Source organism: Lynx canadensis, chromosome E2, assembly GCF_007474595.2.
Source record: "Lynx canadensis isolate LIC74 chromosome E2, mLynCan4.pri.v2, whole genome shotgun sequence".
Taxonomy (NCBI): Eukaryota; Metazoa; Chordata; class Mammalia; order Carnivora; family Felidae; genus Lynx; species Lynx canadensis.
The window spans coordinates 649,852-661,973 of NC_044317.1; the positions used below are offsets into that span (position 1 = coordinate 649,852).

General features: G+C 57.5%; 1 protein-coding gene and 1 non-coding gene across 2 annotated transcripts; both read right to left on the bottom strand.

Moving 5' to 3' along the window:
- Positions 1 to 9,704: 9,704 nt before the first annotated feature.
- On the bottom strand, positions 9,705 to 12,053 carry RPL13 (ribosomal protein L13). Its single transcript, XM_030298553.1, has 6 exons — positions 11,962 to 12,053; positions 11,632 to 11,752; positions 11,343 to 11,484; positions 10,974 to 11,147; positions 10,523 to 10,579; positions 9,705 to 9,886 (listed from the first exon to the last, which is right to left on the bottom strand). Exons 2-6 carry the CDS (start codon positions 11,733 to 11,735, stop codon positions 9,728 to 9,730), a joined length of 636 nt encoding a protein of 211 aa, XP_030154413.1. The 5' UTR covers positions 11,736 to 11,752; positions 11,962 to 12,053; the 3' UTR covers positions 9,705 to 9,727.
- LOC115503579 lies at positions 11,215 to 11,292 on the bottom strand. The gene has a single exon (XR_003965417.1). It is a non-coding gene; the product is annotated as a small nucleolar RNA MBII-202 (small nucleolar RNA).
- Positions 12,054 to 12,122: the final 69 nt, after the last annotated feature.

Sequence of the window (12,122 nt, forward strand, 5' to 3'; positions counted from 1 at the left end):
GGGGACAAGGAGAGGCTTTAAGGTGGACCGACAGGATGGGGTGGGGGCGGGGAGCGGAGACCCGATGTCTGGCGTGCCTGGCTCTATGCCCTCAGGCTGATCAGGGCTCAGCCTTGGCCTCCTGGGCTGCAGAAGAAGATTCTGAGGCCAGAGGGCCTGCCAACGGCAAGACAGGGTCAGGCAGGAGAGGTCTTCCCGGCCCCTGTGCCTGGACGGCATCCTGGCGCAGAGATGACGGGACTGAACCCCAGGCACACCCGGAAGCCAAACGCCACGTGCCGGTTGGCAAAAAAAGGGAAATCCTTGCAGCTGGGGTTAGTGAGTTGGTCTCCGGCACAAGGGCCTACTTCCTGGGCACCTGGGGAAAGAGGCAAAGGGCAGTGAGACACAGAGAAGGATTTGAGGCCCATCAGTGCCCCGTTCTGCCCCCTCCAGCCTCCCTGTCACTCCTTCTTCACCATCACACACACATCACACACACCACAGTAACTGGTGACACTTCCATCGAGGGGAGAGAGGAAAGACCATCAGAGTTGGGGAGTTGGAGCATCTGAGGTCGAGAGATTTTAACGGACCCCCTGGGGTCTCCGGCCACAGCCCCACAGGACGTGGCTGTCTCCACGGGGTGACCCTGCGCCTCGGCTCCAGATGGCAGTAATGGAAAGAAGCCACGGAAGAAAAAGCAGATTTCCCGCAACCCTGGTCCGTGAGGCCTGGGCCAGTGTGGCCCTCCTGAGTTCCCAGGACACGCGGCGGTGGTGGGGCTCCCTCCTCACCCACCAGCCCACAAGAACCCTGGGGACAAGGGAGGGCCGGGAAGGCAGGGGCAGGGGGAGGGCCGGCAGCCAGACATGGGAAAGGAGACCCTCGTTCGTATATTTTGTTGTTGTTGTTGTACAGGAAATAAGAGTACACGTTCCACGTCGAAAACTTAAGAGTGTGGAGAAGCACGTAGAAACAAGAATTGTAGCGCCCAGACATAAACACCATTGTGATGTTTGCCCTTCCAGCCTTTCCCCCATGCAAGTCTGCATTTACTTTTCAAAAGTTGCCTCCAGCGTCCGAGCCCTTACCACATGGCTCATCAGACTGTCGGCGTGAGGGACCAGCCTGCCATGTCACGGTTGAGTCCCTGGGCCCAGGACTGTGCCCGGCACGTACTACGTGCTCAGTACGTTTGTTGAATGAGGTCTTTGCGCAAACTATTTCTGTTTGTAACTTGTTTCTTCTTTTATAAACGGTTTATGGCCTTCTTCCATGCCAAGGACTGAATATTTATGCCCCTCCCCCGAATTCGTATGTTGAAATCCTGACCCCCAATATGATGGTATTAGGAGGTGGGACCTTTGGCGGGGGGCCCCGGGTGGCTCAGTAGGTTAAGCGTCCAACTCTTGGTTTCGGCTCAGGTCACTATCTTGTGGTTTTGTGACTTCAAGCCCCGCAGCCCAGAGCCTGGGGCCTGCTGGAGGTTCTTTCCCTCTCTCTGCCCCTCCCCTGCTCACGCTGTCTCTTTCTCAAAATAAATAAACTTAAAAAAAGTTTAAAAAAAAAAAAAAAGGAGGTGGGAACTTTGGGAGGCCCTTGGGTCCGTAAGGGTGGAGCCTTATGAGTGGGGTTAGGGCCCTGAGAAAGGGACCCTCAGAGTCCCCTCGCCCTTCCGCCAACGTGAGGACAGACCAAGAAGGGGAGTCCCTCACCAGATACTGAGGCTGCCGGCACGTTGATCCTGGACTTTCAGCCTCCGGGACTGTGAAATCGATGTCTGTTGTTTAGAATTGCCCAGTCTGTGGTATTTTGGTTTCAGCAGCCCAAACAGACCGGCATTCTACCTCAATAAAAGTAGGCTACCGCAGGTTACCGGGGACGCAGTCTGGTCGCCGCCTGTTCTGTAAATAAGGTTTCACCGGAGCACCGCCTCGCCTGTCCGCTCACATTTTGCCTGGGGTTGAGTTTGCTCCAGAGCAGAGCTGAGGAGCTGTGGCCCAGAGAGCCTGACACGCTTAACTACCTCTTCCTTGAGGGCAACGTTTGCCAAGCCCTGGCCTGCCTCCCTACTCCTGCTGCCTCACCCTGGCACCTGCTAACCCAGCTCCCGCCCAGCCAGGGGCTCGGGAGGGGTCACTGAGGGATCAGCCGATCAAACCAACCGTCCCTGAGGCATTTAACTAGCTCCCATTTGGTACTTTTTAAGTTTATTTATTTACTATTTTGAGAGAGAGAGAGCAAGCGAGCAGGGGAAGGGCAGAGAGAGAGGGAGACAGAATCCCAAGCAGGATCCACTCTGTCAGCACAGAGCCCGACACGGGGCTCCAACTCCTGAACCTGGAGATGATGACCTGAGCTGAAACCGACCGAGCTCCCCAGGCAGGCGCCCCCATTTGGTTCTTTTGATGCTTCCAAAGAATCCTTGCTTTGGACGACTGGCATTTCAGGCCACTGTGGTCTCCACCAGCCGACTCCAGCAGGCTTCCCCGAGCTCCTGGCCCTTGTCCCACAGCATTGAACTCGAGCAAGTTCCAGAACCACTCATGCCTCCAGGACCACCTGGAAAGTGGGACAAGAGCAGAGTCACCTCCAGGCTGTGTGTGAGAGGCGTGCTAGCTCAGGGCAAGTCCTTGCATGTATGCGCACCTGCCCCCCCACCCCCACCCCGCCCCCAGCCCCGGTCCTGCTCCTCATCAGGGGGAGGACGCGGGCCACCGCAGGCCACCGCCCCACAAGCCAAGAGGTTGTTTGGGAACGCTTGTTGACTGTAGAAATTATAGGCAGGGGTGGGGTGGGGGGATCAGCAGGATTTCCAGAAAGGGAACAGGCTACATATGGCTGTCTGGGTTCTTCCTTTTATAAGCTGGTTGCAAACGTACTCTCTTCCTTTGTTTCTTTCCTCCTGAGAAATGCTATTTTATCTCAGAACATCTGCAACCTGTCTCGACTGGATTGTTTTCCTACAAGATTTGGCACTTGTCTTACTTTAGAAATCACAGTCGCACCCAGAGGGCCCACCCGGCTGGGACAACACACAATCTGTGGTCCTAGCTGGGCTTCAGACCCTCAGCCATGTTGTCATGACAGCATCGGAGAGCCAGGACTGAGGCAGGGCTGATGGGACTTCCCTCCCTCACCCGCACACGCGCGTGCACACCCCACACAGACACAACACACATGGATCACACGGGCACACAATGGGCCAGGCACACGTACATGTCAAATGCACACGTGCGTTCACTGACCATGTGCACACACGCATCAAATGCGTGCAGACATGCACGTGACATGGACACACAGACATGCCTGAGCGCAAACACATTCAGACACAAGGAGCCCTGACAGGTCCCTTCTCCTCCAAGGACACTGTGTCCCTTATCTTCGTGACTTCCCACATTCAGCCCCTGGCTGCCATCCCCTCCTGCCCCAAGCCAGGTGGTATCGCCTGTTTTGTCAATGAGAAGACCATGGCTCAGAGTGGGTGATGCCTTGCCTGAGGTCACACAGCAGGGGCAGAGCTGGGATTCTAACTGGACCCCGCAACGCCACTCAGAACCTAGTACCTCGCGTTCCTTGGCCCATCCTGGCCCCCCAGTGTGTCTCAGGGGCTTTGCTGTTCCCTCACCCCCTGGGAGGTCACAGGCGACTGTGAGGGTATAGAGCGCCTGCCAAGGCCAGGGCCACAGGCCAGAGGTGATCCAGAACCAGCTGTCCCTTTCTTGGGTTCCCCTGACCTGGGAGGCCTCCCGTGCTCGGGGCTTGCCCCGGGGACCCCAGCGGCCTGCTTCCCCAGGGCTAGTCATCCGGGGGGTTGGGAGGCAGTTGACACAGGAGCCACAAGGAGCCACGGTAACCTTGTCTCAGCCTGGTGCCCTCCACTTGTGCTCTGTTCAAGTAGTGGCAAGCTGCTGGGTCCAGCTACACACTTCAGGGACGGTATCAGACCAGGACGTGGACGTCAGCTGGCGGGGACCACAGGACCAGGGCCGAACAGGCAGACCACGAGGACACAGCTGCCCACAGGGTCCCCGGGGGGGAGGGGGTGACGGTGGTGTGGGTCAGGGCGGCAGGCAGGTGCAGCGTCCACGGGGCTGGCATCTCCGACTGACGGACGTCCTGGTTTTCTTCTCACCTGACTCATCCGGGGCTTTTGATGATATTCTCGGTAAGAGCCGCCTGGGTGGTGCTTTGACACTGCCTCCATCCCCAGACCTTTCATCAGTGACCCAGTTTTGCCTCCTCCTCCCCAGAAAGCATCCCCCTTTCTGGGGAAGTTTCCAGAAGGGCAGGAGCTATGCCGCATTCTGTCTGCCCCCAGCACTCTGGAATCAGGGTCCCTCTGCAGCTGTGGAAACTGAGGCTTGAAAACGAGGGGCCCCAGCTAAGGCTCTGCAGGGGAGAGTGGGGAGCCAGGGCTAACACACACCTTTCCCACAGCCCCCATATGGCCTTCTGGCAGCGATCAGATGCCTGTCACCAAGACCCCTCTCATGTGTCCCGGACCTTAGCGCTCTGGAGGAGCAGCCGTGAGAAGGTGGATGTCCCGGGGGGGAGGGGGGGGCACTCGGACCCCCACCGGGAAGGGTAGGTCTGGAGAAGACTCTGCAAGGCAGGCCAGCCTTCCCTTCCTAGGCTGACGGCCCTTCTGTAGGCCCCAGGCCACCTGTCCCCCTGCAGCCTGGCACCGGGTGGCCGGTCTTCCTCTCTGGAGCCAAGGCAGCTGCCCCACCCTGTGCTTCCACTTTCTGTTCCGGTTTACCTGTGAAGAGGGGCCTTGTGGCTCACTCACGGTGGCAGCCCCAGGGCCTGGCCTGCAGGGGGCGTTCAACACGTGCTGTGCACTCCCTGCTCCGCCCCAGGACCACGTGGAGAAGACACACTGGGGGGGGGGGGGGCGAGGAGCCACAGGCACCTGATGGCAGAGGGCTCTGACCGTCCCGCCACTGACCCGTGACAGACGTGTGCCCAGAACACTGCAGGAAGGGGACAGAGCGGGCCTGCCAGAGCCTGTGTCTGGGGATCCTTCAGAATGAAAACCCCACAAAGACAAGGCAGATCCATATAGTCCCTGCAGCCGGGGCGACGCCTGGCACACAGTAGGTGCCGAATAAATACCGGAGCGAATGAACGCCTGTTCCCCCTTCATCTCCGCGTCCTTCAATAATTTCCTCCACCTTACTTTCCACCGTCCCCGGCCCCTCCGACGATCTGCTGCCCAGTGCCTACCCCATCACCGGGCTCTGCTTACATCCTGCAGCCTGATCCCCTCCCCTAACGCGGCGCCCCATCTGTGGTCAGCACTCGGTGCATGTCGAGTGAAAGCCTCCTGGACGGTCAGTGCCAGGCAGGCCCAGAGCCAGACCCGGGTGAGACTGCGTGCTCAGTATGTCTGGTCTAGTTCCAAGCAACTGGAAACAGATCCCAGCTGAGGGAGCCAGACACTGGGGAAGCCCTGGGATTGGTGGGGGGCACCCCAAGACCACGGAGAGGACGGTGAGGTTGCATCACCAAGGATGTGCCCTGGCTGGGGACAGGGGACCAGTCTGCGAAGTGGGGAGCCTGGCCACGTGACCAGGAAGCGGGCCAGGAAGCAGGGCAGAGAGTAGGTGCCTTGAGCTTCTACAAAAGAGGCGGGTTCTGCTTCTCACGGGACTCAAAGAAGCTCCCAACGTGAGTTCTGATGCTGAAAAGCCAAAAAAAAAAGAATAAGCAATGTCTACTACAGAGGCCAGGCTGTGGTATTCCTACTACAGCACACTGTCTCCTAAAAGACAGCGCTCCACCCTCCCTCCAGACCATACTCAACATATAAGGCTCAGGGAGCCTGGCTGGCTCAGTTGGTAGAGCACCCAAGACTTGATCACAAGGTCGTAGGAGCCCCACGTTGAGTGTAGCAATGACTTAAAAAAAAAGAAAAAAAAAAAAAAAAGATATAAGCAAGACTCAAAAGGAAAAGAATAAACTAGAAGAAAAATCGTCAACATATGACAGAAGGCAAATTTCCTTAATATGCAAAGAGCTGCTACAACTCAAGAAAAAGACATCACAATAGAAAAATGGACAAAGAATGTAACAGAGGAACCACACACACACACAAAAAGATAATTTGCCAGCAAATATGAGAAGAGGCTCAGCTTCACAAATAATAAAGAAATGCAAGTTAACAGCAGCATTCCAGGGCTCCTCACCTATAGAGGCCTGTTTAAATAAAACCCCTTCAGGGGTCCTCTACAGGCACAGGAGTGAAGGGAGAGAGACGTGGGTGAGCTGGAATGATACGGAGCAGCGCACACAGTGTGACTCCATTTGCTGTCAAAAAAATATTTAAGTGATCTTTGCACCCAGTGTGGGGCTTGAACCCACAAACCTCGAGATCAAGGGTGGCACGCCCTTCCAGCTGTGCCAGCTGGGCACCCCCGCCATTTGCTCTTATGAAAACAAAAGGGCCAGCTGTTTATACCAGAATATAACTTCACGGAAACCACTCTGGGTAGATGCAGAAGCTGTTCTAGGTGCTTGGAGGGTGGGGGTGATTCGGGGGACCCTTCACTTTGGTTTATTCTCCTCTTTTCTGGATTTTTTTTTTTTTTAACAAAGAGCATATTTTCTGTAACTTAGAAAAGAAAAAAAAGCGAACATCCAGAAACAATAAAAGAAAACATGATGAATGTAAGTATCTGTAAATAAAAAGTAATGTGTGAGACACAAAAAAAGTAGAGAAAAGAACCCAGAGCCCTTCGCACGTGCACTTACCTCCTTCTACTCTCTGGCTTGAACTGAGTTAAGTGGCAAAAAGCCTAAATAACCTAAAACAACTGTAGTTTTTCCCCTAAATTACAACAGTTTCAAGCAAGTGGAAATTAGTGTTAATCTTAATTCTTCCTTAAAACACCACAATTGTAGATATTTTAACAAAGCAACTACAGGATAGGGCGCCTGGGTGTCAGTTAAACGTCTGACCTTGGCTCAGGTCATGATCTCACAGCTCATGACTTTGAGTCCCGCCTCAGGCTCGCTGCTGTCAGCGCAGAGCCCTCTTAGGACCCTCGCTCTTTCTCTCTCAAAAATAAGTATATTAAAAAAAAAAACTGCTTAAAAAATAAAAAAAAGAAAACAAGTAATACTTTGAGAAAAAAACCTTTGCAACTTCTATCAGAACAATGCTTATCCGAAAACTGGCAAAGAGGTACACGTGTGACACGGGCCATCTGGTGGGTGGCAGGAGCCCAGGCACCCCTGTGGGCCGCCACGGCCATAGCTAGTGACACCCGTGAACCCACTTTGGGAATCTGACCTCAAAATGCACTTGCACCCCACACACGACCGGCCTGACGAGCCGAACTCCGTGTCGGACCCCCGCTCGGGTGTCGCGGAGCACACCAGCTGGTGGAACGTTACCCGGGTGTAGAAAGGGGTGAAGGAATCTGCCCTGTACAGGGTTAGTTTCCTATGCTGCGCATCAAACGACCACACACAGTGGCTAAAACCACACATGGGGGAGGGCAGAGCACAGCCGGTTCTCTGCTCTGGGGCACCTCATCAGAGGCCGTGCTTGCTGGAAAAATTCAGTTGCTCACCAGAGAGAGGACGGAGGCCCCGTTTTCTTGTTGCTCTGTGGCCTCACGCCTCTGCCGCCCCACCAGACACACAGCCGAGTGAGGAGCCGTCTGTCCCGGGCAGTTCCGCACACACTCCAGGCGAAACCCTCCAGGAGCCGGAATGCCAGGGGACGGCCAGTTGACAGAGGACCCCGTCACCCTGGCCGTGGCGAGGGCTGCCTTGGAGCCGACGGACACGCAGGGACCAGTCGCGGGGGAAGTCCTTCCAGCCTCCTTGCGGTGCCTACCACGCACATGAGCTCACTCTCACCCGGTCGTTCCCCAGCTACCGGGTCACAGGCACCAGGGTTCCACCACCAGTCCAGCAGAACTTAGGCTTTCCAGGCTGGTTGGCACCGCCTGCCCTCCAGGCTCCCAGCTCCACCTCGCAGGGATCCTTCCTCAGCCTCGGGAAAGGCTGGGCCGGGGCCCCTTGCTCCCCAGACAGGGCCACAGCTCGGAGGGGACACCAGCTGGGCTGTCCAATCCATAATCACTTCTGGTACCAGTCTCACCCAAGTCCTGGGTGATGTAAAAATCTTCGAACCCACCAAGAGCATTCCAGACTGCAGAGGAAAGACGTCCTCACAACTGCAGGTCAGGGAGTTTAGCGCATCAAGCAGGGGGGAGAACCAGTTGGGCCCGGCACCTTCAGAAGCCCCTTTGGTGGGGCTCAGGAGCCCCAAGTCCTAGGATCCGGCTTACTTCCCGCCTGGCTTTACCAGACGGCTCGAGTAGCTTACCTGCAGGGGTGGGGCCGGTCCTGCTCACCAAAAGTTCATGGCACTGCGCTAAGTGACCCTTGGAAGCTGCTTAGTTCAGGTGACCCAGAACTGTGACAGAACCAGAGGAGGGCTGCTGCAGAGAACCCAGTGAACAGGGTCCTAGCGTGCGGGTCCCCTACCCCAGGCTTCTCAGGTGTCCAGCCTGTCCCAGGGGCTCCTGAGGGCAGGAAAGGCCCTTCATTCCGGTAGCACAATGCCAAAAGGGGGACAGGGTAGGTCCAGAGGTGACTGAAGGCACGCAAAGCTCTCTTCCCCTTACCCCAAAGGTTGGATCACAGGTGCTGGGGTGGTGGACGCCACGGCCGTGCACTTTCCTGGAGGCCTGGGGTCCAGCCCAAGCGCAGAGCCACCTGCGGTCAGGTAGCTTAATCCCACTCCTTACCGGGTTCTCTGCACAAATGCTGTGGAAACCGTGCCACCAGGATATCCCCTCTTCACAGGGTGGTCCAGGACATGGCCTGGCCTCAAATTCCCACCCGTCAGCTGACCCTTCCCTGACACAGGTTCTCCAAGTGCAGGAGCGTGGAGGTTAGCCCCTTACAAACTTACTTCAGGTGTGGAGTAAAGTGCCTTCCAAATCATCTGTTAGATGAAAACCTATCTGAAATCTGGTTCCAAACACACTCAGGTGGCAGCACAGGTGCCGGGGACAGACACACACACCTCTCATGGCTTGTGGACACCTATACCCACAGGGCTGGAGCACCGAAGCAAAACTTGCTGAGTGCCAGTCCCCAGAGTGGGCCCTGCTGGGACGAGGGACCGGCTCAGGGCTGGACCTCAGTACCCACCCGTAGAGAAACCAAGCTCCAGTTTCAAAGGAACTCGGGCATCATGCTGTCACAAAGGGTCCGGGGACAGTGCTGCCTGCCCACGAGGGCATGCTTGGCCGCCACACAGGCTCAGTAGCCCAAACGTGTGTTCAGGATGGACAAAGGCCAGCTTTCTGCACCAAAGCTTGGATGCCTTGCAAATGTGGGTGAAGGGGCTGCTACTGGGCACAGGAGAAGTGCAGACAGGCCCAGGAAGGGTCTGACCCCTGAAACACTCAAGTAACTGGAAAATACTCATTAACAATGAAGCCAATGAACCGTTATAACACCTCTGCAAAAAAAAGTACCAAAGTTTTAGGAGTTTGAGCCTGTGTCAGGCCCCACACTGACAGCGCAGAGCCTGCTTGGGATTTGCTCTCTGAAACTAAAAAAAAGCAGTTCGGTCTTTGGACTGCCCCGCAAAGATGCTGTCACCCCCTGCCAGGTCTCCTCAGCAAGGGCACACATCCCCACGTCCTTGCCCCACCCCTCACGGGAGACCGCTGTCACACGGAGACCGCAAATATCTCAAGTTGCCAACGGCGCTTTATTTTTTCTTTTCCACATCCTGTTCTGCAGCTTCTTTGGCCCTCTTGGCCCGGATGCCAAACAGCCGGGCATGGGCACGGGCCATGCGAAGACTGGCAAACGCCTTGAAGTTCTTCTCCTCCTCGGTAATGACTCTGGCTTTCTCTTTCTTGTAGACCTGGAACGGAGCACAGGAGTCAAAACCCTTGCATGCAGTGAGGCCGGAGACAAAACCCAGCATATGAGGACAGCAGAAACCGTGGCTGTCTGCCCATCGACTGCTGAAGGGCTATGCTGACACCAAGACAGACTTTAATGCCCCCGCCAAACACACAGCAGAGGCAGAAGCGACCCCCTGAGCTGTGCGAACAACCGTTGGGGGAGGGTGTGCTGAGACAGACATTGTGTCACCGTCAACAGCAGAGAACATGGACCGAGGGAGGCCTGGGCCCACCTCCCTGGCAGAGAAAGTCAAGGGCCCAAGGGCCCAGTCACGTCCTGGATCACCAAACGTGCAATTACCTGTGGCCTGGCCTTTCAAATAGCAAAGAGGGGAACAAAAAAAAAAAAAAAAAAAAAAGAAAAGGAAAAAAAAAAAAAAAATCGAAGGAGGTGCAACAAAGGAGTCCCCAAAGATGAAGACAAGGCCCTCCCTCAAGGAGCCCACCTGTTAAGAGTGAAGGGTGTTGCTCCCAAAGCCAAAAAAGGTTTCTTTTTCACAAACCCATAAATCTTGACACAGGCCCTGGCTGCCACCCTTCAACCCAATCTCCGCCCCGAAAACTCACTGGTTCACCCCCCAAAGCCCACTTACGTTCCGTATGGGCATGACCGGTCCTGTCAGCTGCGTGGCCAGCTTGAGTTCCTCGGCCTGTTAAGGACAAGAGTCACCCGGGCTCACCTCAAGTCCCCAAAAGCTGCAAGCTTCTAACCCTGGACAACAGCCCCGCTTGCTGGGCGACCCCACCTATGGGTGCACACACATAGGCCTGGGTGACAAGTCACTGAACCCCCGTTCCGTCGAGCAGAGACACGGAGACGCCGGGGGAGCGTTTGTACGTGAGCCAACTTACAAAGCAAACAAGATAAACCCCTAACCCCCCCGGCCTCCAGCCAACAGCTTTGACGGCGACCCAGATGGGAACCAGACGGTGCTCTGCACAACTAGGGAAACGCCAGGAGCTCTGCCCTTCTCCACTCACACGCGTCCCTCTATCTGCGGGGACGCAGAGATTACCCTGACCCGGCGGGGAGGGCGCACTCACCGAGCTGTCCCCCTTCTTGGGGGCTGCCGGCCTCCGCGGGAACAGGAGCAGCTTGGAGCGGTACTCCTTCAGCCGCTGCACGTTGGCCTGCAGGGACTCCGTGGACTTGTTCCGCCGTCTCGGATCCACGGAGATCCCGATGGTCCGCGCCACCTTCTTGTGGATGCCAGCCACCTGCCCCCAGACAGACACGGATGCAGGACCCCCACCCCGGGGCCTCCGCTCCCCGCGCCCCCACCCGGGTGCCCGGCCGTCAGATGGAAAAGGGTTCAAAAGCGCTCTCATCAAGGAGGTGCAGCGATTCCGGAGAATGTCATCATGGACCGGGGGCCGCCAAGCAGAGCCTCCCGCGCCTCCCGGCGCACTCACCCGCAGCTCCTCCAGGCTGAAGCCCCTGCCGGCTCGCACTTTGGTGTGATACCGCACCGTGGGGCACCTGACGATGGGCCGGATGGGTCCGGACGCGGGGCGCGGGGCGATGCGGCGTGCCTTGGCTTGCCGGGCCTTGCGTCTGGGCGGACAGAGGCGGGCGGCGGTCAGCTGGCCCCCGGCCCGGCCCCGGCGCACGCTCCCGACGGCCGCGCGCTCACCGGGCCAAGGGGTTCAAGCGCACCTGACCGTGGGCTCCCCGCGGCCCCACCCGGCAGCGGCGGCTCACCTGCGGATCTTCCGCGCCGGCTGGTTGAACCACGTGGCCACGCGCCGCTGCCAGTCCTTGTGGAAGTGGGGCTTCAGGATCATGCCATTCCGGCTGGGCGCCATGGCTGCTGCCTACGGGCCTGGGGAGCCGCGGGAGAGGGGAGCGAGTCAGGCCCCGGGCTCCGGCAGGACGCGGCGGCCCGCCCGGCCCCAGAACCCGGGCCACGGCCCTCTCCCGTCTGCGGCAACGGCCCGAGGCCCCTCTGCGGCCGCGCCCGACGCGGCCCTACACCGATGGCGGCGGATGCCACCCGATGCAGCCAAAGGCGCCTGAACCGAGCACACTCACCTCCTCCGGAGGAGAACGGCCAGCGGAAAAGAACTGCTACCACAAAGCACCCTGGGATGGTGTTGGGCTCGGCCAATCAAAAGCGCCGAAGGGTTCCGGCCAGTCAGAGCCCGGGATCCCGGAAGTGACGTCAACGCTCTCCCAGCAGACCTCGCGGCCTG